Source organism: Callithrix jacchus, chromosome 8 (assembly GCF_049354715.1).
Source record: "Callithrix jacchus isolate 240 chromosome 8, calJac240_pri, whole genome shotgun sequence".
In the NCBI taxonomy this organism is placed as follows: domain Eukaryota; kingdom Metazoa; phylum Chordata; class Mammalia; order Primates; family Cebidae; genus Callithrix; species Callithrix jacchus.
In genome coordinates, this window is record NC_133509.1 from 45,669,146 (window position 1) to 45,696,893 (window position 27,748).

Below are 27,748 nucleotides of genomic sequence, written 5' to 3' on the forward strand. Positions count from 1 at the left end.
TACCTACTCATTCTTCAGTCCTTAGGCTGGACTTTGGATTGTTTGAGAGCCACAGAATCAGTGTGGTAGTTGCAGTGAGACAGGTAAGGAATGACTGCTAGGGCAGCAAAAGAGAGGATTCCCATATGAAAGCAATTGAATTTGACCCAAGACTTCAAGTGCATGATATATGATCTCGAAGGGAAAGCTGTATCTGTGCCCAACCACTTGCTAGCTGTGATGCTGCACAGCTGATGCTCTTAGCTTCAGGTTCCTCATCTAGTAGGTCTGTGTTGAGAAGTAAATGAGGTGATCCACGTGAAAGCTCACTGCTTCAGCATAAAGCCCAACATGGAGCATGTGCTTTATAAACTCTAAATGTGACTTTAATCTGACAGTCTCTCTCAAGTCCTCCTCCTCCCTGAAGCCTTTCTGGATCCCTCAGAACTTTTTTTAGAGATAGGATCTTGCTCTATCACCCAGGCTGGAGTGCAGTGGTGTGATCATGGTTCACCTATGCTCCTGTCTCAGGAACACCTGGGCTCAAGCCATGCTCGTCTCAGCCTTCCAGGTAGCTGGGATTACAAATGCCACCCGCTGCACCCGGCTGCCTTTTCTTATCCTGGCCACTTGGGGCACCTAATTATGCAGTGTGGACATTTTTCTTTGATAGAAACTGCAAGAAATAACTCAGGGATTTCTGAGCATGGAGATACAGAGGTGCCTTAGGGAACTCACAGCTAGAAACAGATGCACCAGCTTCTGGCCCTCAGAGTCATTGTGGCAGTTACCATGAGACAGGTAATGGCTAACTACTAGGCCAGTGAGAGAGATCTGTGTAGGAAAGCAGTTGAATTTGACCTAAGACTTAAACAGCATATATGGCCTCTAAGGGCAAAAAGAGAAGGTATTATGTAGTCCTCAAGAAAACCAAGAGCAGGGCTGAGCACGGTGGCTCACGCCTGTAATCCCAAGGTGTGATTTTGGGAGGCCAAGGTGGGAGGATCACTTGAGTTCAGGAGTTTGAGACCAGCCTGGCCAACATGACAAAAACCCATCTCTATTAAAAATACAAAAATTAGCTGGGTGCGGTGGCTCATACCTGTGGTCCCAGCCACTCGGGAGGCTAAGATAGAAGGATTGCTTGAACCTGGGAGACAGAGGTTGCAGTGAACCAAGGTTGTGCTACTACACTCCAGCCTGGGCGACAAAGTGAGACTCCATCTCAAAAAAAGAGAAAGGAAGGAAGGGACGGGGGGAGGGAGAGAGAGAGAGAGGAAGAGAAAAAACGAAGAGCAATGGCCTGCAAGCACTGTGATTCTGGGGTAAAACGCTGGACTGCTAGGGAGTAGTGGAGTGGAGGGAGTGAGGCGGGCTGTGGCCAGGTTGCAAGCTATTCGATGGGCCATGGGAAGGTTTGAGTTGGGGTTAAGAGAGTACCGGATGTGAGTTTGGGGAAAAATGGGTGGTGACTTGGGTGGAGTTCATCTTAGAGCAGATGAGACCTGAGTAGAGGCAAAGGAGAAGCAGTGAGGACCCAAAAAGGAGAAAGAGCATAGGCTGGGGAGACCTGAGGAAGGGCTTTCTGGAAGTTTTTTAACTTCCAGAACCCACCAATACTACTTTATATTAGGACTTAGTGTCAAGTTAAATTTGAGAGGTGACAGAAGAGTGCAAGATGGCTCCTGGGGAGGGAGACCTGGCAGATGGCGGCAGTGACATAATTGTCGGGGAGGAGGAGCTGGGTGGGAGAGGGGTGGAGGTCACTTGATTGAGCTGAGCCTGGACAGTTGCACAGGAGACACCTGCAAGGCACTTCCTGGAGGAGCCCAGCACCATGGGCAGACTTTTCCAGGGTAGTCACTAACTCCCTCATAAATAGTTATTAAACAGTTGTACGAATAAGCTCTCTCAGGTCTCAGTTTCTATATTTGTAAAGTGAGTATTGTGAGTATAATAGCACGTTATGCAAATCACCCAAAGCTGTGCCTCAATACAAACTGCTCTATACAAGTTAATTATCAGTAGTAATTGACTTAATTAAAAATAGACTTTCCAGCTGGATGCAGTAGCTCACACCTGTCATCCTAGCACTTTGGGAGGCTGAGGCAGGAGGATCACTTGAGTTCAGGAGTTCAAGACCAGCCCAGGCAACACAGTGAGACCTTGTTTCTATCTTAAAAAAAAAAAGAATTTCTTTTTGAAACAATTTAAAATTTACAGAAAAATTGAGAAGATAGTTCCTATATATCTCATATGCAGCATCTTTTATTATGAACATCTTAGTATGGTGCCATGGTTAAAATTAATGAACCAATACTGACATTATTATTAAGTTTTCATAGTCTATTCAGATTTTCTTCATTTTTTTTTCTTTCATTCTTTTTTTGAGACAGCGTCTCACACTGTAGACCAGGCTGGAGTGCACCGGCTCAGTCATGGCTCAATCATGGCTCACTGCAGTTTTTGTTTTTTTGACATGGAATCTTGCTCTGTCACCCAGGCTGGAGTGCAGTGGCTTGATCTCAGCTCACTGCAATCCCCGCCTCTTGGGTTCAAGGAATTCTCCTGCCTCAGCCTCCCTGGTAGCTGGGATTACAGGCACGCGCCACCACACCCGACTAATTTTTGTATTATTGGTAGAGACAGGGTGGTCTTGAGCTGACCTCAGGTGATCCACCCACCTCAGCCTCCCAAAGTGCTGGAGTACAGGCTTGAGCCACAGGGCCCAGCCTGATGGCCTTGACTTCCTGGGCTCAAGCAATCCTCTTGCCTCAGCCCCCAGGTAGCAAGGACTACAGGCACACATCATCATGCCTGGCTAATTTTTGTTTGTTTGGCTTTTTTTTTTTTAGAGAGAGGGTTTTCTCATATTGCCCGGGTTGGTCTTGAACTTCTGAGCTCAGTCTTTCTCCCTGCTTTGGGCTCCCAAGGTGCTGGAATTATAGGTGTGAGCCACCTCGCCCAGCTCTTAGTTTTTACCTAATGCCCTTTTTCTGGTCCAGGATTTCATCTAGCATTCCACACTACATTCTCATCATACCATATGAAGGGTGCATATCAGCTTGACTTATCACTGTTGATGTTACTCTTGATCACCTGGCTGAAGGGAGTGTTCTTCAGGATTCTCAAATAGTGTTTTTTTCCACCCTTTTTCTTTTTTTTTGAGACTGAGTCTCTCTCTATTGTCCAGGCTGGAGTGCAGTGCCAGGATCTTCCAGATTCAAGCAATTCTCATGTCTCAGCCTCCCTCGTAGCTGGGATTACAGGCACGCGCCACTACGCCCGACTAATTTTTGTATTTTTAGTAGAGACAGGGTTTCACCATGTTGCCAAGGCTGGTCTTGAACTCCTGACCTCAAGGGATCCACCCGCCTCGGCCTCTGAAAGTGCTAGGATTACAGATGTGAACCACTTTACCCCCTCTATTGTTATTTTTTTAATTTTTAACTTCTAGAACCCACCATACTTCTTTATATTATTGCACAGATTGCTCCTGTTTTGGCCACTGGATGCTCTTTTATTTATTTATTTTATTTATTTATTTATTTTTTGAGATGGAGTCTCACTCTGTCACCCAGTCTGGAGTACAGTGGCACAATCTGGGCTCACTGCAACCTCCACCTTCTGGGTTCAAGCAATTCTCCTGCACCATCGTCGCCCAGCTACTTTTTGTATTTTTAATAGAGACAGGGTTTCACCATGTTGACCAGGATGGTCTCGATCTCCTGACCTCGTGATCCATCCACCTCAGCTTCTCAAAGTGCTGGGATTACAGGTATGAGCCACCTCGCCCGGCTGGAGGCTCTTTCATTGATGCATGGGTCCATTTGAAGTACAGCAGTCTCCCTTATCTGTAGTTTTGCTTTCCAGGGTTTCAGTTGCCTGTAGTCAGTGGTGGTCTGAAAATAGGTGTGGATAGTCCAATAAGATATTTTGAGAGAGACCACATTTACATAACTTTTATTTATTTATTTGGTTAGTTATTTTTGAGATGGAGTCTTGCTCTGTTGCCAAGGCTGTAGTGTGATCTAGGCTCACTGAAACCTCCATCTTCTGGGTTCAAGCAATTCTCCTGCCTCAGCCTCCCAAATAGCTGGGATTACGGGCACCCACCACCACACCTGGCTAATTTTTGTATTTTTCGTAGAGACGGTTTTTAGCCATATTGGCCAGGCTGGTCTCCAACTCATGATCTCAGGTGATCCACCTGCCTTGGCCTTCCAAAGTGTTGGGATTACAGGTGTGAGCCACCATGCGTGGCCTCACATAACTTTTATTACAGTCTGTTGTTATATAACTGTCCCATATTATTATTGTGGTTAATGTCACACTGGGCCTAATTTATAAATTAATTTTATCACAGCTTATGTATAGGGAAGAACAGTTGCCATCTCTCCTTAAACTGCTCTTGACTGGCAGTTTTTAAGTTTTTCAGATTTTTCTTTTTAATTACCTTGATAATTTTACGTATTAGGCAAGTATTTTGTTGAATGCTCTCTACTGGAATTCATCTGTTTTTTTTTTTTCATGTTTAGAGGAGGGCTATTTATGGGTTTGGGGAGATAAAGAACCATTATCAACACCCCTCTGTTATATCAAGGACACACACTATCAACATGACTCATCGCCATTGATATTGATCACCTGACTCACATATTCCTTGTCAGGATTCTCCACTGCAGAGTTGCTCTTTTCCCTTCTCTCCATGCTATACTTTTTAGCAGGTAGTCACTACACACCCTGCACTTAAGGGGTGGGAGTTTTTGCTTCCTTGAAGGTGAAGTATCTACATAAATCCTTTGGAATTCTGGAATTCGGGCAGGGCATGGTGGTGCATGCTTGTAGTCCCAGCTACTCGGGAGGCTGAGCCTGAAGAATTGCTAAGCACAGGTTGCAGTGAGCTGAGATCCTGCCACTGCACTCCAGCCTGGGTGACAGAGTAAGACCCTGTCTCAAAAAAAAAAAAAAAGAAAGAAAGAAGGAAAAACACTTCCTAAGAAAACCTAGCAGTCCTTTGTCCCATCCCCAGTTAAACCATCTGTTTTCCTTGCTCAGGGCCCCAGTCACACTGATCTAAGGATGTTTAAAATGTGCCACGCCCATTTAGACGTTAGAGTATCTGGTGTTGAGGATTTGCTCCCTCTAGAATGGCTTCCCTGATATTCCTCCCCTTGCCAGGATTAGGCCTCTGCCTTCTCTAATTCTCAGCAGACAGGGACAAGTGTCTCTAGCACACCACTTCCTGACAGAGGGCCTGGCACAATTGTTGACTTCCATTAAAATATGCTGAAGGAATGAAGACCCTTGGCCTGCTCAGAACAGCTCTCCACTCCCTTCTTTCTTCTCCCTCCTGTTTGGGTCCCTTCTGGATGTGTCTAAACCTACCTGAATCACCCCAATTCTCAAAACGTGTCCCCTCCCTGCTACTCACTGAGGGAACTTCTAGCCAAGCTGCCCTCTTTCATCCCCTGCTGCCCTCTAGGGCTGAGGGCCCAGTGGCCTCACTTGTCTAGGTGGGAAATGAGAGCATGCTCAAACCAGGGGTCCTCAAATACAGGTTCACACATCCTTAGGGGTATGAAAGGGTCTCCCAAGGGATACAGGATAGAAATTGTTTTAGAGGAATCGATTTTCAGATCCCCAACTGTGTTGGGCTCTTTCCTAAAGGTGACCTGCAGGTCTAGGTACCTGAAAACAAATGGCAGTTCCCCTTGCATTTCTACTGCCCTGCCCCTCTTTAGGAGGAGTAGCTCACCACGCACACCACTCCACCACAGGCTCACACCTGGAATCCCAGGGCTTTGGGAGGCTAAGGCAGGAGGATCACTTCAGGAGTGGCCAGGCATGGTGGCTCACGCCTGTAATCCCAGCACTTCAGGAGGCTAAGGCGGGCAGATCACCTGAGGTCAGGAGTTTGAGACCAGTCTGGCCAAGATGATGAAATCTCATCTTTACTAAAAATAGAAAAATTAGCCAGACGTGGTGGCAGGTGCCTGTAGTTCCAGCTGTTCGAAAGGCTGAGGCAGGAAAATTGCTTGAAGCCTGGAGGCAGAGGTGGACAGTGAGACGAGATAACACCATTACACTGCAGCCTGGGTGACAAGATCAAGACTCCATCTCAAAAAAAAAAAGACCAGGAGTTCCAGCCCAGCCTAGGCAATATAGTAAGACCCCATCTTTACAAAAAATTACAAAAATGAGCCAGGCATGGTGGCTTACGCCTGTGGTCTCAGCTACTCAGGAGGCTGAGGTGGGTGGATGGCTTGAGCTCAGGAGGTCAAGACTGCAGTGAGCTGAGACCATGCCACTGCACTACAGCCTGGGTGACAGGGCAAGACTTCATCTCAAAAAAAAAAAGAAGGAAAAAAGATGATGTTGAGAAATGCTGAGTGTATGATTGCTGGGAAATGCTGAATGTATGATAAAAATGGAAAGGAAAACCTGGTCACACCTCCTCCAAGTGGAAAACTACTTGGGGCATTCTAAAGTGGCGAGACAGTATATATATATATTATACACCAGTTAAAACAATTCTTTAAGTGAGAGAGATGTGACCCTGCCCCCGTGGCTCCCTCCTGGAGAATACTTTCTAGTTTGTCCTTGATCAGTGGTTAGCAGGCACAGCTGCCTACCTAGTTTATCTTGGTTCTATGAGAAAACACAGAACACCTGCTTTTATTTATTTATTTATTTATTTTTTGAGGCGGAGTTTCACTCTTGTTACCCAGGCTGGAGTGCAATGGCATGATCTCGGCTCACCGCAACCTCCGCCACCTGGGTTCAGGCAATTCTCCTGCCTCAGCCTCCCAAGTGTCTGGGATTACAGGCACACGCCACCATGCCCAGCTAATTTTTTGTATTTTCAGCAGAGACAGGGTTTCATCATGTTGACCAGGATGGTCTCGATCTCTTGACCTCGTGATCCACCTGCCTCGGCCTCCCAAAGTGCTGGGATTACAGGCGTGAGCCACCGTGCCCGGCCAACACCTGCTTTTAATAATAATCACCTGTTCACAGTGAATACGTGGGTCAGCATCTGCTTGAGGCTGTCAGCCTGGAAGGCTGTTGGCCCCCCCATAGTCCCACTTTGCTGTTCTATTTGGGTGTCTGCTTCTTAATTACTTCAGTGCTGGGGGTCCCTACGGCCCCCGAGCAGAGATGGGGGTCCCTACGGCCAAGCTGGACTCGGTAAGAGAAGTTTGAGTAGTCAGCATAGTTTATAAGATTCTTTAGGGAGCATGGGAATTGGGGGTCAGTGCTTTGTGCCAGCACCACCTCTGCCAGGAGCCCCACCCTCACCCCACTGGTTTTTGCTCTCCCCACTACCACTCTCCATCCTGTTTTTCCAGTGGCCTCTTTGGCCCAGCCCCTAATGCCCCTTTTGTTTTTAGATATGAAACCCAACTCAGACAACACCTGGACAAGTCCCCTACCCTCTCTGAGCTCCCCTTTTCTTTTCTCAGCAAAGAGGGAACTTAACCATCTCTAACATTGTGTGATTCTCTAAAAGCCAAACCCAGCTGGGTGAGGTGCCTTATGCCTGTAATCACAGCACTTTGGGAGGCTGAGGTGGGTGGATCACCTGAGGTCAGAAGTTGGAGACCACCAACATGGTGAAACCCTATCTCTACTAAAATTACAAAAAATTAGTTGGGCCTGGTGGTGCACACCTGTAAATCCCAGATACTCGGGAGGCTGAGGCAGGAGAATCTCTTGAACCCAGGAGGTGGAGGTTGTAGTGAATTGAGATCACCCCATTGCACTCCAGCCTGGGCGACAAGAGGGAAACTGCATCCCCCTCCAAAAAAAGCCAAATCTTTGTTGTGGTCCATTTAGAGACCTTTGCAGTCAGTGCTTAGGAAATAATGGTTTTGGCCGGGTGCGGTGGCTCACGCCTGTAATCCTAGCACCTTGGGAGGCCAAGGTGGGTGGATCACCTGCGGTCAGGAGTTCAAGACCAGCCTGGCCATCATGGTGAAACCCCATCTTTAAAAAAAAAAAAAAAAAAAAGGAAATAATGGTTTTTAGAGCACTGCCTCAGAGCTGGGTGCTATCCTTCTTTCCTATCCTTCAGAAGACATTTCAGAAGATGTCAAAGCCAAGGAAACTCCTCTGACTAATGTGAAACCCAGTGAAATCTATTAGCCACCCCTCATCCTGCCTCCAGCTCTAACAACCTTTTATATCATAAGGCCTGACACACTGTAAGTACTTGGGAAGCAACTGCTGAATGAATGCATGACTTAGCATGTTAATGTGCATCACATGCACACACTACATCACACACGTATGTATGATTTAAACTTACCTATATTCAGGCACATGACCTCTTGCAGAAACTGTTTTCAAACTTAATTAATTGAAATGGAGTCTTGCTATATTGCCCAGGCTGCATTCCCCTTGCCTCAGCCTCCCAAAGTGCTGGAATTATAGGCATGAGCCACTGTGCCCAGCCTGTTTTCAGGCTTTTAAAAAATAAGATTTTTTTTTTTTGAGACGGAGTTTCGCTCTTGTTACCCAGGCTGGAGTGCAACGGCGCAATCTTGGCTCACTGCAACCTCCGCCTCCTAGGTTCAGGCAATTCTCCTGCCTCAGCCTCCCGAGTAGCTGGGATTACAGGCATGTGCCACCATGCCCAGCTAATTTTTTGTATTTTTAGTAGAGACGGGGTTTCACCATGTTGACCAGGATGGTCTCGATCTCTTGACCTCATGATCCACCCGCCTCGGCCTCCCAAAGTGCTGGGATTACAGGCTTGAGCCACCGCACCCGGCCTAAGATTTTGTATTAAAAGCAACAGCAACAATATAGCAACAAAATCCAACTTGTTTTTTTTTTTTTGTAATAGACTCTCACTCCTGTCACCCAGGCTAGAGTACAGTGGCATGATCTAGGCTCACTGCAACCTCTGCCTCCCACATTCAAGCAATTCTTTTGCTTCAACCTTCCATGTAGTCGGGATTACAGGTGTCCACCACTGCCCAACTGATTTCTTGTATTTTTAGTAGAGATGGGGTTTTAACATGTTGGCTGGGCTGATCTCAAACTCCTGACCTCAAGTGATCTCCCCACCTCAGCCTCCCAAAGTGCTGGGATTACAGACATGAGCCACCATGACCAGCCCCAAAATATTTTTGAAAACCAACAAATTCCGAGTGTTGTGAGGTTGTGGAGCAACTGGAATTCTCATAAAATGCTGGTGGGAATATGAAATGGTACAACTGCTAACAGCCACTTAACATGCATATTTACCATGTTAAGGACCCAGCAATTCAACACCTGGGTATTTACCCAAGAGAAATGAAAACAATATGTCCACACAAAGATTTGTATGTGAATGTTTGTACAGCTATTATTTATAATAGCTGCAACTGGAAACAATTCAAATGTTAGGAGAATAAACTGTGGTACATCCATATAATGGAATATTACTCGGCAAAGAAGAAAGAACTGGCTGGGCGTGGTGGCACATGCCTATAGTTCCAGCTACTTGGGAGGTTGAGGCAGGAGGATCCTTGAGCCCAGGAGTTCAAGGCTGCAGTCAGTCGTGATCATGTCTCTGTACTCCAGGCTGGCAATAGAGAGACTCTATCTCTAAAAAAATAAGTAAAACCAAAAAAGCACATACAAAAAGCTACCCTTATACACAACAGCATGAATGAATTTCAAAAACATGCCAAGGTGCTGGTTGCAGTGGGAAGCACCTGTAATCCCATCTACTTAGGAGGCTAAGGCAGGAGGATCTCTTGAGGCCAGGAGTTTGAGGCCAGAGATGAGCGAGATGCCCCTTATCTCAACTTTTGTCTTTTTGTTTGTTTGTTTGTTTTTGAGATGGAGTTTTGCTCTTATCACCTAGGCTGGAGTGCAATGGCACAATCTTGGCTCACTGCAACCTGCAACCTCCGCCTCCCAGGTTCAAGTGATTCTCTTGCCTCAGCCTCCCTGGTAGCTGGGATTTCAGGCATGTGCCACGAGATGCCCTTTATCTCTCTTTTTTTTTGTTGTTGTTTTAAAGACAGGGTTGGCCGGGCGTGGTGGCTCACGCCTGTAATCCAAGCACTTTGGAGGCCAAGGTGGGCGGATCACCTGAGGTCAGGAGTTCAAGACCAGCCTGACCAACATTGTGAGACCCCTCCTTAAAAAAAAAAAAAGAAAGAAAAAGAGATTCTTAAAAAATAATAAATAAATAAAAATAAAGACAGGGTTTCACCATGTTGGCCAGGCTGGTCTTGAACTCCTGTCTCGGCCTCCCAGAGTGTTGAGATTACAGGCGTGAGCCACCACGTCCGGCCATATCTCTAAAAATAAATAAATAGGGCCAGCACAGTGGCTCACACCTGTAATCCCAGGACTTTGGGAGGCTGAGACTAGAGGATTGCTTGAACCCAGAAGTTTGAGACCAACCTGGGAAACATAGTCTCTACAAAAAATTTCAAAAGTTACACAGGCATGGTAGCATGCACCTTTGGTGCCACATACTCAGGAGGCTGAAGCAGGAGGATCGCTTGAGCTGGGGAGGTCGAGGCTACAGTGAGCCCTGATTGCACAATTGTACTCCAGCCTGGGTGACACGGCAACACCCTGTCTCAACAAAAAGAAAAAGGAAGAGAAAAACCTATGGTGACCCAGTTTCCACTGAAAGCTCAGAAAGTGGGAAGTCTAGTTGTTGTTGTATTATTGTATCATGACTATATTATAATGTATAATATATATTACATCATATATATAATTTAATATATAATTATATATTATATTTTTGAAATGAAGTCTCACTCTTGGGACCCAGGCTGGAGTGCAGTGGCAAGATCTCGGCTCACTGCAACCTCTGCTTCCTGGGTTCAAGCGATTCTCCTGCCTCAGCCTTCCATGTAGCAGAGATTACAGGTGCCCACCACTGCCTGACTCATTTTTGTATTTTTAGTAGAGACAGGGTTTCACCATGTTGGCTAGGCTGGTCTTGAACTCCTGACCTCAAGTGATCTGCCCACTGTTGTTTGGTGTTTGTTGGTTTGTTTGTTTGTTTGTTTGTTTGTTTGTTTTTTGAGACAGAGTTTTGCTCTTATTACCCAGGCTGGAGTGCAATGGCGAGATCTCGGCTCACGGCAACCTCCACCTCCTGGGTTCAAGCAATTCTCCTGCCTCAGCCTCCCGAGTAGCTGGGACTACAGGCGCACACCACCATGCCCAGCTAATTTTTGTATTTTTAGTAGAGACAGGGTGTCACCATGTTGACCAGGATGGTCTCGATCTCTTGGCCTCATGATCCACCCGCCTTGGCCTCCCAAAGTGCTGGGATTATAGGCGTGAGCCACCACGCCCGGCCTTTTTTTTTTTTTTTTTTTTTTGAGCCAGAGTTTCGCTGTTGTTACCCAGACTGGAGTGTAATGGCGAGATCTCGCCTCACCACAACCTCCGCCTTCTGGGTTCAAGCAATTCTCCTACCTCAGCCTCCCGAGTAGCTGGGACTGCAGGCGTGCACCACCATATCCAGCTAATTTTTTTTTTTTTTTTTTTTTTTGAGATGGAGTTTCACTCTTGTTACCCAGTCTGGAGTGCAATAGTGCGATCTCGGCTCACCGCAACCTCCGCCACCTGGGTTCAGGCAATTCTCCTGCCTCAGCCTCCTGAGTAGCTGGGATTACAGGCACGCACCACCATGCCCAGCTAATTTTTTGTATTTTTAGTAGAGACGGGGTTTCACCATGTTGACCAGGATGGTCTCAATCTCTTGACCTCGTGATCCACCTGCCTCGGCCTCCCAAAGTGCTGGGATTATAGGCGTGAACCACCGCGCCCAGCCTTTTTTTTTTAAGTTGGAGTCTTACTCTGTCTACCAAGCTGGAGAGTGCAGTGGTGTGATCTCATTTTACTGCAACCTCCACCTCCTGGGTTCAAACAATTCTCTTATGTCAGCAGCCCAAGTAGCTGGGATTATAGGTTATGTGCCACCATGCCCGGCTAATTTTTCTATTTTTAGAAGAGATAGTGTTTTGCCATGTTGGCCAAGCTGGTCTCCAACTCCTGACCTCAGGTGACTCGCCCACCTTGTCCTCCCAAAGTGCTGGGATTACAGGTGTGAGCCACCGCCAGGCCTTCGTGTTCTTTTGTTAATCCTTTATTTGGCAGCAGAAAAACTGTGGTGGTAGGTAGGGGATTGGTTTCCTTTGGTTTATTCTTATGGAGGTTTTGCTGTAGGCATCCCAATGTTTACAGTAAACTTAAGATATGGGATTAACAAAAATACCTAATAAAACTTGACAACACAAAAAAAAGTAAAATAAAAATAAAACTTGACCACACTGGCTGGGCACAGTGACTCATGCCTGTAATCCCAGCACATTGGGAGGCCAAGGCAGATGGATCACCTGAGGTCAGGGTTCAACACCAGCCTGACCAACATGGTGAAACCTTGTCTCTACTAAAAATACAAAAATTAGCCCGGCGTGGTGGTGTGTGTCTGTAGTCTTAGCTACTCGGGAGGCTGAGGCAGGCCAATCACTTGAACCTGGGAGGTGGAGGTTGCATTGAGCCAAGATCATGCCACTGCACTCCCACCTGGCCAACATAGCTAGACTTCATCTTAAAAAAAAAAAAAAAAAAAAAAGGCCAGGCAGGGTGGCTCATGCCTGTAAACCCAGCACTTTGGGAGCCCGAGGCAAGCAGAACACTAGGTCAGGAGTTCCAGACCAGCCTGGCCAATATGGTGAAACCCTGTCTCTACTAAAAATACAAAAATTAGATGGGTGTGGTGGTGGGCATCTGTAATCCCAGCTACTTGAGAGGCTGAGGCAGGAGAATCGCTTGAACCCGGGAGGCAGAGGTTGCAGTGACCCAAGATCACGCCACTGCACTCCAGCTTGGGCAACAGACCAAGACTCTGTCTCAAAAAACAAAAACAAAAAACTTGACCACACCTAAGGGTGGACCTGTGGCTTGCTTGTTCCTTCTAGAACAGACTGCCACTTACTAGTTTCTTTCATTTTGGGTCAGGTCCCCTTATACTCACTGATAAAATGGGAATAGACACACACACACACACACACACACACACACACACACACACCCCTCTCCCTAGCAATGTCACTTGGTTCTTATGAGACAAGGCAGACTGCAGCACTTTTACAAGTCTAAAGCCACATACAGCTGTGATGACATTTTGGAGGCAAGATATTACTGCCATGATTCAATGTCAGGGTTATGGTTGAGTTTTTTAGTTTTGGGGTTTTTTTTAAGCAAACTATTTTTTTTTTTTTGCCTTTTTGGGGAGTCAGAGGTATAGATTCTCACTCTGTCATTCAGGCTGCAGTGCAGTGGCTCACTGCAGCCTCAACCTCACAGGCTCAGGTGATCCTCCCACCTCAGCCTCCTTAGTAGCTGGGACTACAGGTGCATGCCACCATGCCTCATTAATTTTTTTTGTTTTTCTGAGATTGGGTTTTTCCTTATTGTCCAGGCTGGTCTTGAAAATCCTTGGTTTGGGCTGGGCATGGTAGCTTATGCCTATAATCCCAGCATTTTGGGAGGCAAAGGTGGGTGGATCACGAGGTCAAGAGATCAAGACCATCCTGGTCAACAATGTGAAACCTCGTCTCTATTAAAAATAAAAAAAATTAGCTGGGCATGGTGGCGCGCGCCTGTAGTCCCAGCTACTCGGGAGGCTGAGGTAGGAGAATTGCTTGAACTCAGAAGGTGGAGATTTCGGTGAGCCAAGATCACACCATTGCACTCCAGCCTGGGTAACAAGAGCAAAACTCTGTCTCAAAAAAAAAAAAAAAGAAAAAGATCGCCTTGGTTCAAGCGATCCTCCTGCCTTGGCTTCCCAAAGTGCTGAGATTGCAGGAATAAGCCACCATGCCCAGCATGTCTCATTTATTTATGTATTTCATTTTTATGTATATTGGTATAGACTTGTATACTTTCTGCCCCAGTCCTAGAATCTGCCATTTCTCCATGGAGAATGTCAGGGCCAAGTTTTAATCCTAGCAAATGTGAATCTAGCTGGAAGTTGGGACAGAAGATCTGGCAGGTGGCAGGAATAACTCAGCCTACCCTTAGGAGGGGAGTTTCCCAGCAGTAGCAGCAAACTCCCCCAGCAAGTCCTTTGCTGAGAAACAGGTGACTCAGCAGATCCCCAAGTTGTCTCCTCCCTCCCCCTCTTGCTGACAAAACTGTCCCTAAACCAGCTCAGACAGAGGGACTAGGTTGGAAAGTGTCCTCACCCATGCGGCCAGAAAATAATGTATGTGTGTAGTAATTCTGTCGGACACCTGTGCTGGGTCAGCTTCCCTGGGATCCCTGAATCACAGATTGCTAGCACCAGAAGGGCTTTCAGAGATAAACATGCTTCACCTCTCATTATATAGCACTGAGATGAAGTGATTTTGCAGGCGTCACACAGCTAGTGAGCCGAAGAACTAGGAACACTGGGATAGGTCTCCCGATATCCACGTCTTTTAAAATGCCACTCCTTTTCCAGGAGAGCAAATACAACAGCTTTTGGGCTTTCTAGAGGAATACAAAGGCAGGAAACATGTCAGGCCTCTTTCACTTGCCAGATGAATAAATTTATGTGGAATGTGTCTGAGAAGTTTTTGAGACTTGGAGCTACAATTAGGGATTATTAGCATCCTCAGACATTCAGAGGTATGGCATGTAGGATGGCATACAGAAGTAGTTACTGGGGCTCCTATGATTTCCCCATTCCTATAGTCAAGATTTTAACGGTTACATTAGCTTTCTAGCTGTTGTCCTCTCCTTTTGGGAGGCTGAAGTGCCTATCACTCAAGCTCAGGGGTTCAAGATCAGCCTCGTCAACATGGTGAAACCCTGTCTCTTCCAAAAATATAAAAATTAGCTGGGCATGGTGTCATGTACCTGTAGTCCTGGCTACTTGGGAGGCTGAGGCAGAAGAATCGCTTCAACCTGGGAGGCTGAAGTTGCAGTGAGCTGAGGTTGATTCTGTTGATCTAGGCAACAGAGTGAGACCCTGGCAAAAAAAAAAAAAAAAAAAAAAGAGAGAGAAAAGAAAAAGCAAGGAACCTGAACCTGTGACTTTTTCTAAGAGATTTAAAGATTTGGTTTGAATTTATGGCTTTTTTACTACCAGGTCTTTGAGAAATAGGATTATTACTTTTAATGTTTGCTGCCCCTCCCACTCCCAACACTCTCCTTTCCCAAAACTCATGAATGGCTGACTCCATTGGTGAAGATGTTTTTGGTGATCTTTGCATAGGCTGAGATGAAAGGGTCAGAAATCAGAGCAGGGATTCTGGGCCTGGTGTCACTTGGTGTGGTTGCAACAAAGATTCAAAATTAGCATCAGGCTACTCTTCATTTGCTCTCCAGGTGACCTTCCTAGGGCTACCTGGGAGATCTTGTCTCAGTCTGCAAACTCCTTCTAGGGAAAGGGCAGTAGGTGGCCCAGAACAGCATCTGCAGATAGGTAATTATTTTGTGCTTTTGATGATGATGAAGATAATATTGGGTACTTTGGGATTTACAAAATATTTAAATAGGAAATTATCCTTGAAGATCCTCCCTAGCTAGCTTAGTTCCTTTAGCTGAGGGGAGTGAAAGTGTTCAAAGATTGCCTTCAGGCTGAGTCTAGAGAAAGCTCTCCCCTGAAAAGGAGTACAATACATTCCTGCCTGCTGATTTCACACTTGAGTTTCTCTGCCTCTCTCATGATCTGTACACAGCTGACCCTTGAACAACATGGGTTTGAACTGCATGGGTCCATTTACAGGCAAAATTTTTTCACTAAAATTTACACTGAGGGTTGGGTGTGGTGGGTCATCCTTTAATTCCAACATTTTGGGAGGTTGAGACCTGAGGATTGCTTGAAGCCAGGCATTCAAGACCAGCCTGGGCAAAAAAGCAAGACTGTCTTTACAAAAAAATAATTTAAAAAGATGTAGCCAGGCCTGGCGGTGCATGCCTGTAATCCCAGCTACTTGGAAGGCTGAGGTGGAATTGCTAGAGCCCAGGAGTTCAGATCCTGCAGTGAGCTACGCTCGTGTCACTGCACTCCAGCCTGTGCAACAGATCAAGACCCTGTCTCTAAAAATAAGTAAAAGTTATACTGAGTGTGCCTGCCTTTCCTGCCTCCCCTTCCACCTCCTCCACCTCTGCCACCCCTGAGACAGCAAGACCAACTCCTTTGCCTTGTCCTCCTCAGCCTACCCAGCTGAAGAACCACAAGGGTGAAGACCTTTATAATGATCCTGACTTTATGATACAGGTCAGAAAAAAAAGTTTAAAAATATAAGCCAGCTGGGCATGGTGGTTCACACTCGTAATCCTAGCAGTTTGAGAGGCTGAGGCGGGTGGATCACCTGAGTTTGAGACCAGCCTGGCAAACAACCTCATCTCTACTAAAAATACAAAAATTAGCTGGGCATAGTGGCAGGCACCTGAGGCTACTCCAGAGGCTAAGGCAGGAGAATTGCTTGAATCCAGGAGGCAGAGCTTGCGGTAAGCCGAGACTGCGCCACTGCAGTCCAGCCTGGGTAACAGTAAGACTCCATCTCAAAAAAAAATCTATATGTGTGTGTGTGTATGAGATAAGCCACTTCCACTTAATGAATAGTAAGATGTTTCTTTTTGTTTCATTTTCTTTTATTTTCCCTAGTATACTTTATTGTAAGATCACAGTATATAATATACAAAATACATTGATTGATTGTTTATGTTATTGGTAAGGCTTCTTGTCAACAGCATGCTTTTTTTTTTCCAGACTGAGTCTCCCTCTATCATCCAGGCTGGATTGCAGTGGCTCAATCTCAGCTCACTGCAACCTCCACCTCCCGGGTCCAAGCAATTCTGCCTCAGCCCTGAGTATCTGGGATTACAGGCTCACATCACCACACTCAGCTAATTTTTGTGTTTTTTAGTAGAGATGGGGTTTCACCATGTTGGCCGGGCTGGTCTTAAACTCCTGACCTCAAATAACCCACTCGACTCGGCCTCCCAAAGTGCTGTGATTACAGTTGTGAGTCACCGAGCCTGACCTTTTTTTTTTTGAGACAAAGTCTGAGTCTGTCACCCAGGCCAGAGTGCAATAGTGTGATCTCAACTCACAGCAACCTCCAACTCCCAGGTTCAAGGGTTGAAGCCATCCTCCCACCTCAGCTTCTCAAGTAACTGGGACTACAGACACACACCACCACTTGTGGCTAATTTTTGTTTTTTGTTTTGTTTTGTTGTTGAGGCAGAGTCTCAGTCTGTCACCTAAGCTGGAGTGCAGTGCCCCAGTCTTGGCTCACTGCAACTTCCACCTCCAGGTTCAAGTGATTCTCCTGCCTCAGCCTCCCAAATAGCTGGGATTACAGGTACCTGCCACCACGCCTGGATAGTTTTTTGTATTTTTAGTAGAGACGAGGTTTCACCATGTTGGCCAGACTGGTCTCGAACTCCTGACCTCAAGTGATCCACCTGCCTCAGCCTCCCAAAGTGCTGGGATTACAGGGGCAAGCCACGGTACCAGGCATTTTTTTGTAGAGAAGAGGTTTCTCCATGTTGCCCAGGCTGGTCTTGAACTCATGAGATCAAGCAGTTGGCTGGGTGTGGTGGCTCACGCCTGTAATCCTAGCACTTTGGGAGGCTGAGGTGGGTGGATCACCTGAGGTCGGAGTTCAAGACCAGCCTGGCCATCATGGTGAAACCCCATCTTTAAAAAAAAAAAAAAAAAAAAAAGGAGATCAAGAAATCTACTGACCTCAGCCTCTCAGAGTGCTGTGATTACAGGTGTGAGCCATGGACCCGGCAACAGCAGGCTATTAATAGTTAAATTCTGGGGGAGTCAAAAGTTATATGTGGATTTTTGGCTCACTACACAGGGTTTCTCGCCCATAATTCCAACGTTGTTCAGGGGTCAAGTTATTTTATTTTTGGTTTTTGTTTTTAGGATCTGTCACACAGGCTGGAGTGCAATGGCACTATCATAGCTCACTGTAACCTTGAACTCCTGGGCTCAAATGATCCTCCTGCCTCAGCCTCCCGGAACGCTGGAATTACAGGCCTGAGCCACCGGGCCCAGCCTCAATATTTTAAAAAACCATTCTTTCATTAATAAAATTATCCCAACTTTTTAATATTCATGAAAACATATGTATTGAGGTTTTTGTTGTAAGTTGAACAAGGTTTAATTTGCACATTTGTTTAACCTGAACACACTGTATTATATGTTCTGCAGCTTGCTTCTTCCTTCTAACAATAAATCATGGATATCTGTCTCTTCTTATTTGACGATTCTTTGTCCTTGTACTTGCGTGACTCTTGGAGCGTCAGCTTTCTGCCTGCCTTTCCTCCTCCCGGGATTTTGAGGACGCCTGGCTTCGCGGGGTGCCGGGCTGCGGGAGGTCTCTGCCGGTGGGTGGGGTCCGGGGCCTCCCGAGACATGTAGATGAGGTGGGCGGGGCCCTACTCGAAACCGCTGGTAGCCCTGGGCCGACGCGCCCAGCCTGGAAGTGTTCAGTCAGAGGAAGCCAGTGGAACCTGCTTTCTCAAGCGCAGCGAAGCCGGGTCCCGGACTGGCCCCTCTGCTGCCCCCGGAGCGGGCTATGCCGCCGCGGGAGCTGAGTGAGGCTGAGCCTCCCCCGCTCCGGGCCCCGACCCCTCCTCCGCGGCGGCGTAGCGCGCCCCCAGAGCTGGGCATCAAGTGCGTGCTGGTGGGGGACGGCGCCGTGGGCAAGAGCAGCCTTATCGTCAGCTACACCTGCAATGGGTATCCTGCGCGCTACCGGCCCACGGCTCTGGACACCTTCTCCGGTACGTACGTTCAACTGCCCGGGCGGCGGCGGGGCTGTGCACTCGGGAGCTGGGGCGGGCGTCGCGGCGGGAGGGCGCAGAGGACCCCGGGGAGGAGGCGGGAGCAAGCCCGGAGGTGGCTCTGGTGCGGCCCGGGGCGCTCTTCGTAACTCAGGCTCTCCCCGCCCCGCCCCTGCAGTGCAAGTCCTGGTGGATGGAGCTCCGGTGCGCATTGAGCTCTGGGACACAGCGGGACAGGTGAGAAGCTGGGCGCAGCCTCTACTGGTCTGCGGGGAGGTGGGCTGGAGGCTGGGAGGACTCCAGATGGAACAAGAATGGAGAAAGCCTTGGGCTCTTGAAGTCTCAGTTTCCAGCCCCAGGTGAGAAATGGATTCCGTGTGGCGGGAGACTAATCCTAACGACCGGGCCTTCCCACCCCAGGAGGATTTTGACCGACTTCGTTCCCTCTGCTACCCGGATACGGATGTCTTCCTGGCATGCTTCAGCGTGGTGCAGCCCAGCTCCTTTCAAAACATCACAGAGAAATGGCTGCCCGAGATCCGCACGCACAACCCCCAGGCGCCTGTGCTGCTGGTGGGCACCCAGGCCGACCTGAGGGACGATGTCAACGTACTGATTCAGCTGGACCAGGGGGGCCGGGAAGGCCCAGTGCCACAACCCCAGGCTCAGGGTCTGGCCGAGAAGATCCGAGCCTGCTGCTACCTGGAGTGCTCAGCCTTGACGCAGAAGAACTTGAAGGAAGTATTTGACTCGGCCATTCTCAGTGCCATTGAGCACAAAGCCCGGCTGGAGAAGAAACTGAATGCCAAAGGTGTGCGCACCCTCTCCCGCTGCCGCTGGAAGAAGTTCTTCTGCTTCGTTTGAGCAGCTATGGCTGCATAGCAAGTGGTAGGCAGGCCAGAGACTTCTGGGACCTGGGGCACCAGGGCCTTTGCGGGAGCTACTGGCAGAGCCTGGCGGCCTCATGGGACTCAGTTCCCTTCCGAACAGTCAGGGGACATGGGCCTCTAACTGCCCACTATGATATGCCCCAGTGAGCCTAGGAGGGAATGCTCTGATTTGGATTTCTCCAGTCAAAGCTCACAGAAAAAGCCTGGCACTTTGATTTTCATGGGATGGTCCTAATAGGGTCAGTCACCTCCTAGCAGTTTGGGATCCAGTTCCCAGTTTCTTATCCTGGGCCCTCAGGTCAGCCTGTCTGAATTAGGATTCTTCCTTGGCTCAGGGGTGAGGAAGAGCTTGGGAAACTCCCGGCATTGTGGAGGGCTGGAAGGGGTTCAGCCCTGATTTGGAAAGAAGTTTGGGATGGGGTGGGCGAGAGATTGAGAAGACAGAGCAGGAAGGGAGGCCTTGGAACTGTGGGACTGATGGTAGATAAGGGCTGGGCCTGGAAGGAAGATGACAAGGAGGAGGAGAGAGGGAAATGGGGCAGATGAGGAGCAGGCTGACACCTGGGCCGCCCTCAACCCCCAAGGCCGGGGAGGGCGGGGCTGGCCCTGGGAAGAACTGGGTCTCTGGGCTCCCTAGGCACTGCCCAAACTGGCTGGGCCAGGAGTGGGGCAGGAAGTGAGAGTCAAGACCCAGCAAAAGGAGGGGGAGGAGCTGCAAATTAGAGCCTGAAGCAGGATGGAGTTGAGGATCATCCCTTTCCTCAAGGGCACACAGCCTAGAAGCAACAGCAGTTCAGAGTCTGCAAATAAAACCTTAAGTCTGTGAAGCTGTGCGTTGTCTCTGTCATTTCCTGGAGCCCAGTGCTCCCTCACAACCCTCCTCAAGGCCCAGCTGCCTGGCTAGAGACAGACTGGGTACCAAAGGACTGAGACTGGATTGAAGGGTGGGGGCTGGACGGGGGGTGAGGACAGTGTGATGGGAACTGAACTGGGTGGGTAGGTGTGGGGCTTTCCACTTGGGATTCAGCTGGTTCCCAGGAGAGCTAGCGTGGGAAGCAGCCTGGAAACGGGTTTCCCCAGGTGTCAGCTCCAGAGCTGGTTTCCCATGACCTCACCTGGTGGGTGGAGCCCCTCCCCTCCACCCCTCCTTTCTAGAGCACGGTGCTCAGCACTGGGGTTCAAGGTCAGTCCCCAGCCTTCTAACTTTTCTGCTCTGTTCCTTCTAGCAGTTAACAGGGCCCAAGGGCTCAGGTTGGGGGACCATCCCCCCCACCTCCATTCATAGCCTGAACATAGAGGGAACCCATACAATCTAAACTTCAATCACTGGCCAACATTCTTAGACTCGGGTTGAACCCAGTCTTCAGCCGTGCCACCTAAGGACCTAGTGAAAGTCAGGGTGCTGGTTGTGAGCAACTTAAATAGGGGTTTGGCTCCAGAAATCCTGTGCAAGTGCAGGTTCATTGGGAGAGGACTTGGAGAGGAGCAGGGATCCGGAGAACATTCCCTCGTCTTGGAGCTTGAAGGAACTCTGAAGGGCACCCAGGGGGAAAATGAAAGAAAATGAAAACTTACTTTACCATAAGGAGACTGAGAGCCAGACAGAAAAGGTAATAGCTTCAGTGATATGTATCATCCAGTGACTGTAAGAGCACTTGGCACTAGAGTTGGGTACAGGGGTATGTGTTACTCTGGGAGAGGAATTTCTAAGGCACACCTGGCACACCTGCTAGGCAGCTGCTGGGTCAGGTGAACTCTCATGCCCTGGTCCAGCCCACCTCTGGGCCCAGCTCCCTCTGTAGGAAGCTACAGCTGTGTGTGTGTGTGTGTGTGTGTGTGTGTTCTAGCTCTGTGTGTGTATGTGTGTGTGAAAGCGCATGGCTGAGAGACAGGAATCCTAGCCAAGTGAAACCTCAGTTAATCCCCAAGTTTAGTTTTAGCCAAGACTGTCCGCTTCCTGCCCCACCAGGGCCTGTCCCCAGAGCTCCCAGCCACCTGGAGCTCCTTTTGTCCCCTTGCCCCCTCAGGTGGAGTTGCTGAGGGTCTCACACCCCAGTAGCATGGCCTGTTGTTACCTCAACCCAGCCTGACACATTCCCCTCAGGGGCAGAGACCTGGGTTCAGGTTCAGACTCTGACACCAACCATGACCTTAGGCAAATCATTTCCCTTCTCAATGCCTCAGTCTTCATTTGAAATATGAAGTACTCAGGACTCAGACTGGCTTTGAGGTTCCTAAATTTGTTCTGAGGGGCCTTGGAGGTGCCTTGGGGTAGGGGAGGAAGCCTAATCAGGTTATCCTTGGACCACCCCCCGCCTCCACCTCCAACTTCTTCCCTAATTCTCCCTTGTGGTACCAGTATATCCATGTCACCCAAATAGAAACCTCGGTCACCATGCCTCCTCTCACTGGCTCTCCAAGTCTGGTCGGGACCTCTGTCACCCACACCCTAACGTCCCTGCCACTGCGGCTCCCCATTCCGATCTGTCCTGTGCTGCTGCCTCTACTCTGGCACACCCCAACTCAAGACTCAAGACTGTTACTGGCTCTCACTGTTGATGATGAACTTGCAGCTCCTCATTTCAGCATTCGAAGCCCTCTGAAATCTGACAGCACCCTGGACTAGGCCGGTTTGCCCCAGTAATCCCCCGCTATCTCCTGACTCGGCCTCCCAGTCTTGGCTTTTGCCAAATCCCTTAGTTTGGAAAATGCCCCCTGCCACCTCCCAGAAGCCCTGTTTCTCCTCAGGATAACCAGCTTTCAATACCTCCCTCCTCCAGAAATGACGCTTCCCTGTATCCGTGTCGTCACTGCTCCCTTGGCGCACTGAGGATGCTCAGCGTTCTGGCTGCATCTTTCCAGCTAAATGAAGAGAGAGAGGGAAAGCCTCATTTAAGTCCCTATTGCTCCCAAAAGGGCTGGGACTCAGGCAATGTTTGCTGTTGACCCCGAAATGCTTAGGAATAAAAAGCCCTGGAGGAGACTGTGAGGATCAAGTTCAGCTCCAGATTTGGAGCCTGAAGACTGAGCCTAAGGTCAGTGGCTTTCCAGAAAGGATCTCTAAGACTCTGGGCCCAAGTCTGTGCAGAGCAAGAAGGATTCACCTCTGCTTCCAGATCCACTGGTTCTCTCTGGTTCTGTCTGTTTTTCTCCAGAATACGGTGTCTACTTTTCTGTGATAGTTTTTTCATTTGTATCTCTCTGTCTCTGTTTCCTTGGCCTCTTTTCCCTTCTCTCTGCTCTTTTAAATCTATATTTAAAGGAATATTTATTATATTAATTGGATAAAATTATACGTTTCTTACATATGCATTCTTACATATGTCCTTATTAATGTAAATTGCCTTTAATGTCTGTGTAACCCTTAGCTGATTTTTTTCAAAAGTGGAGTCTCAGTCTGTCACCCAGGCTGGAGTACAGTGGCACAATCTTGGCTCACTGCAACCTCCAGCTCCTGGGTTTAAGTGATTCTCCTGCCTCAGCCTTCCAAGTACCTGGGATTACAAGTGTCCACCACCACACCCAGCTAATTTTTTGTTTTTTGGGGGTTTTTTTTGCAATGGAGTCTTGCTCTATTGCCCAGGCTGGAGTACACTGGCATGATCTCTGCTCACTGCAACCTCCGCCTCCCGGGTTCAAAGGATTCCCCTACCTCAGTCTTCCAAGTGGCTGGGATTACAAGCATGTGCCGCCACACCTGGCTGAGTTTTGTATTTTTAGCAGAGACAGGGTTTCACCATGTTGGTCAGGCTGGTCTCTAACTCCTGACCTCAAGTGATCCACCCACCTCGACTTCCCAAAGTGCTGGGATTGCAGGCATGTGCCGTGGCACCCAGCGGTTTTCCATTTTTTTGAGACAGGGTCTTGCACTGTCACCCAGCCTGGAGTGCAGTGGTGTGAACATGGCTTACTGCAGCCTGGTACTCAGGCTGCGATGTGGGTTGGTGCCCGGCTTAAAACTTACCTTGTAGCCTTCAGCATGTGACCGCAATTCTCCGTGCCTCAGTTTCCTCATCTATGAAATGGAGGTAACAGGGTCACCAGCATTGTGGGGAGTGATGGAGGTGGAGAGCCTAGGATGTCGCCCAGTGCTACAGGAGCCAGCAAGCACAGCACTTTGGGGACCAGAGGACACCATGCCAGTGGCTTGCCCGACATCTCCCCACCCCTTCCGGCCGAGGAGGCGTCCTGCTCAGGTACTGAAAGAGGATTGCTGTGGGTCAGGGGCTGCTCTTTCTCAGACAGGGCGCAATGAATGAGATGGACAAACCCACACCTCCCAAGGATCCCTGTCTAGGAAGGAACACAAAGCCCTGGTGCCACCCTCTGTCACCTGGTTCATCACAGTAGCCTAGAATACACCTTCCCGCTGGCACCTGGCCTACCACACGAGTCAGTTCTAACACACCAGCCAATGTGATTCTGTAACACCTGAGTTGAGACCCATCGAGGCCGTGTTCCGAACCCTCAACAGATCTCAACTCAGCCAGCTGCAGTCTGAGGCTCGTCACGGGGCCAGGGGCCTCCCGAGCCAACCCCACCTGCCCCTCCCTGTTGCTCCTTCCCCTCCAACCTCCTGTGTCTCTCCAGGAGTGCAGAGTTCTGGGGATCCCGTGGTGGCCACCCCTCCCTCCCTTCAGGCCCTACATGAGCAGCAACACCTGAAGTCTCCATCCTGTTACCCTGCCTTATTTTCCTTAGAGGGACCTGACGCCCACATCAGGCTCATAGCCTCATGGATTGCGGGTCCTCCCGAACTGAAGTGGAAGGGTCTTTGCTGGCGTCTCCCACACAGAGACCAGGGCCTGGAATGCACCATAACTGCTAAAGAAATATTTGCTGGCTGGCTGAACGAATAAATGAATGAATGAATGATTAAAAAAAAAAAAAAGCAATGCTTTTGCCTCAGTCTCCCAAGTAGCAAGAACTATAGACGTGCACTACTATTAGGTACATACATAATTCAACAATTTTTTTTTTGTAGGGATGGGGTGTAGCTATGCTGTTTAGATTAGTCTTGAATTCCTGAGCTCAAGTGATCCTCCTGCCTCAGCCTCCCAAACTGCTGGGATTACAGGTGTGAGCCACTTCACCTGGCTGGATTGTTTTTTAAATATTTTTTTTCCATAATAAATACTCAGAAAAATTAGAAAATTCAAAGATTTAGAAGATTTAAAAGGCCGGGCGCGGTGGCTCACGCCTATAATCCCAGCAGTTTGGGAGGCTGAGGCGAGTGGATCACGAGGTCAAGAGATCGAGACCATCCTGGTCAACAAGGTGAAACCCCCTCTCTACTAAAAATACAAAAATTAGCTGGGCATGTTGGTGCGCGCCTGTAATCCCAGCTATTCCGGAGGCTGAGGCAGGAGAATTGCTTGAACCCAGAAGGCGGAGGTTGCAGTGAGCCGAGATCGTGCCATTGCACTCCAGCCTGGGTAACAACAGCAAAACTGTCTCAAAAAAAAAAAAAAAAGATTTAAAAAATCTTAAAACCTATTCTAAAGTCTTAACTCCCAAAGGCAATCAATAATAATATTTGGGTGTAATTCCTTTCAATCTTTTCTTCTATGTATATTTCTTTTTCTTTCTTTCGTTTTTTTTTTTTTTTTTGAGACAGAGTTTTGCTCTCTCACCCAGGCTGGAGTGCAATGAATGGCATGATCTCAGCTCGCTGCAACCTCTGCCTCCCTGGTTCAAATGATTCTCCTGCCTCAGCCTCCTGAGTAGCTGGGATTACAGGTGTGCACCACCATGTCCAGCTAATTTTTGTATTTTTACTAGAGGTAGGGTTTCTCCATGTCGGCCAGGCTGATCTTGAACTCAACCTTAGGTGACCCACCCATCTCAGCCTCCCAAAGTGCTGGGATTACAGGCATGAGCCACCACTCCCAGCCCTATATATATATTTCTTTAAACATTTTTTTGTGATCATGCTGTATATACAATTTCCTTTAATTTAAAAATTTAACTGTCTTTTCATGTTATATACTCTGACCATGAGGCTGTAACTGTATGTGTGTTTCCTTACTGTTCCACTCTGACCTGAATACCTTTAACTAGATACCCATCTAGGGGCACGTAGGTTGTTTACCTTTAACCTTTTTTCTCCGTTATAGATGACACTACATCTACAATTCATTGTTTCTTCCACCACTGCTCATTGACTACAGAAGAAAAAAGTTCTTCATCTTTGGCTTGGAGACTGGGCCTCCGTATAATCCTGAGTGGAACTTATGAGGATGCTTGGATTCCTGTGTCTGTGACTCTGTGTGGAGGTCTCTTTCTGTTGGAGCATGAGTAGCTGATTGTGGGGTGTTCAATAAATGCTAAATGATGACAAGGTATGTATATATTTTTGTTCACGTACCTTTCCCTGTGTCCCTGGTTTTGTTCTTGTATATTTAAAGTGGGTGTTGTCTTTGTGCAAAAACTATAAATACAGTAATTTCATAAATATGCAAGTCTGTGTCTCTATGTCTGTAAATACAGTGTGTACCTTTGCTCAAGATGAGTATATGCTTGTGTATCCATGTCACATGTGTCATTAGAAGTGTGTATTATAGGCCAGGCATAGTGGCTCACATCTGTAATCTGTGAGCACTTTGATTACAGATGTAATCCCAGCAGTTTGAAAGGCCAAGGTGGGTGGATCACCTGAGGTTGGGAGTTTGAGACCAGCTTGACCAACATGGAGAGACCCCATCTCTACTAAAAGTACAAAAAATTAGCTGGGCATGGTGGCACATGCCTGAAATCTCAGCTACTTGGGAGGCTGAGGCAGGAGAATCACTTGAACCTGGGAGGTGGAGGTTGCTGTGACCTGAGATCGTGCCATTGCACTCCAGCTGGGGCAACAGGAGCAAAACTCTGACTCAAAAAAAAAAAAAAAATGTGTATTATAAGGCCAGGCTCAGGTGGCTCACACCTGTAATTCTAGCACTTTGGGAGCCTGAGGCAGCTGGATCACCTGAGGTCAGGAGTTCAAGACCAGCATGACCAATATGGTGAAACCCCGTCTCTACTAAAAATATAAAAATTAGCTGGGCGTGGTGGTGCATGCCTGTAATCTCAGCTACTTGGGAGGCTGACGCAGGAGAATCACCTGAACCCGGGAGTTGGAGGTTGCAGTGAGCCGAGATCATGCCACTGCACTCCAGCCTGGGCGACAGAGCAAGATTCTGTCTCAAAAAAAAAAAAAGAAGCATTTATTATACACAACCATATATGTTTATCTATGCCTGTGTGTGTACATCTGGGTTGGGCTTCATTTTTGGGGGCAGTGTGTCTGCGTCTGTGTATACCTCTATTGGTCACGGTGGTTTTCGTTTCTTGGGGTGGTGTGTCTGCATCTGCGTGTACTTCATCTCTGTGTGGATCTCTCTGTCTTTGTACATGTTTGTGCTGGGTGTGTATGCTGGGACTGGGCTGGTGTGAATGTGAGTGTGTGCACACCTGAAAGAGCTGTGTCCTTGCTTTCTCCCTGGGAGCAGAGTGGTGCCCAGGGCAGAGGTGACGCACCGTCCCTGAGCTCCCCATTCTCCTGGGAACGAACTACAGAGAATGAGACCGAGAGCAGACTGCGTCAGAAGCACCAGCCCCTTCTGTAACCAGCCCAGGCCTCAGGCAGTAACTGCGGTTCTCACAGGTCAGACCTGCCCACTGTGTCTCAGCTGCCAGGAAACCCTGTTCCCAGCGCCCTCCTTGGGCCTGGGCCAGATCCCCAGTGAGCGGAACCCAGCCAAGGGGCCACATTAGTCACCCTGTGGCAACAGCAGGGAGTAATTCCTGGGCTCCTTTATGCAGCAATGCAGCGGCCACCTCACATCCTCCACTCTAATACATCCTTACAACTCAACTCCAAGATGCCAGACGGCAGCTTTTTTTTTCTTTTTCGAGACAGAGTCTCGCTCTGTGGCCCAGGCTGGAGTGCAATGGCGCAATCTCAGCTCACTACAACCTCTGCCTCCTGGGTTCAAGCAATTCTCCTGTCTCAGCCTCCCAAGTCGCTGGGATTACAGGCATGCCCCACCATGCCTGGCTAATTTTTGTATTTGTAGTAGAGACGGGTTTCTCCACGTTGGTCAGGCTCGTCTCAAATTCCCAACCAC

At 48.3% G+C, this 27,748-nt stretch overlaps 1 protein-coding gene and 1 long non-coding RNA gene across 2 annotated transcripts; both read left to right on the top strand.

Moving 5' to 3' along the window:
- Nucleotides 1–18,445: 18,445 nt before the first annotated feature.
- Nucleotides 18,446–20,467, top strand: RHOV (ras homolog family member V). Its single transcript, XM_002753531.7, has 3 exons — nucleotides 18,446–18,750; nucleotides 18,929–18,987; nucleotides 19,171–20,467. The coding sequence occupies exons 1-3, from the start codon at nucleotides 18,543–18,545 to the stop codon at nucleotides 19,612–19,614; spliced, it is 711 nt and encodes a 236-aa protein (XP_002753577.1). The 5' UTR covers nucleotides 18,446–18,542; the 3' UTR covers nucleotides 19,615–20,467.
- Nucleotides 20,468–22,468: 2,001 nt separating this feature from the next.
- Nucleotides 22,469–27,285, top strand: LOC118145108 (uncharacterized). The gene is made up of 4 exons (XR_004730279.3): nucleotides 22,469–22,675; nucleotides 23,647–23,836; nucleotides 25,757–25,981; nucleotides 27,131–27,285. It is a non-coding gene; the product is annotated as an uncharacterized LOC118145108 (long non-coding RNA).
- Nucleotides 27,286–27,748: the final 463 nt, after the last annotated feature.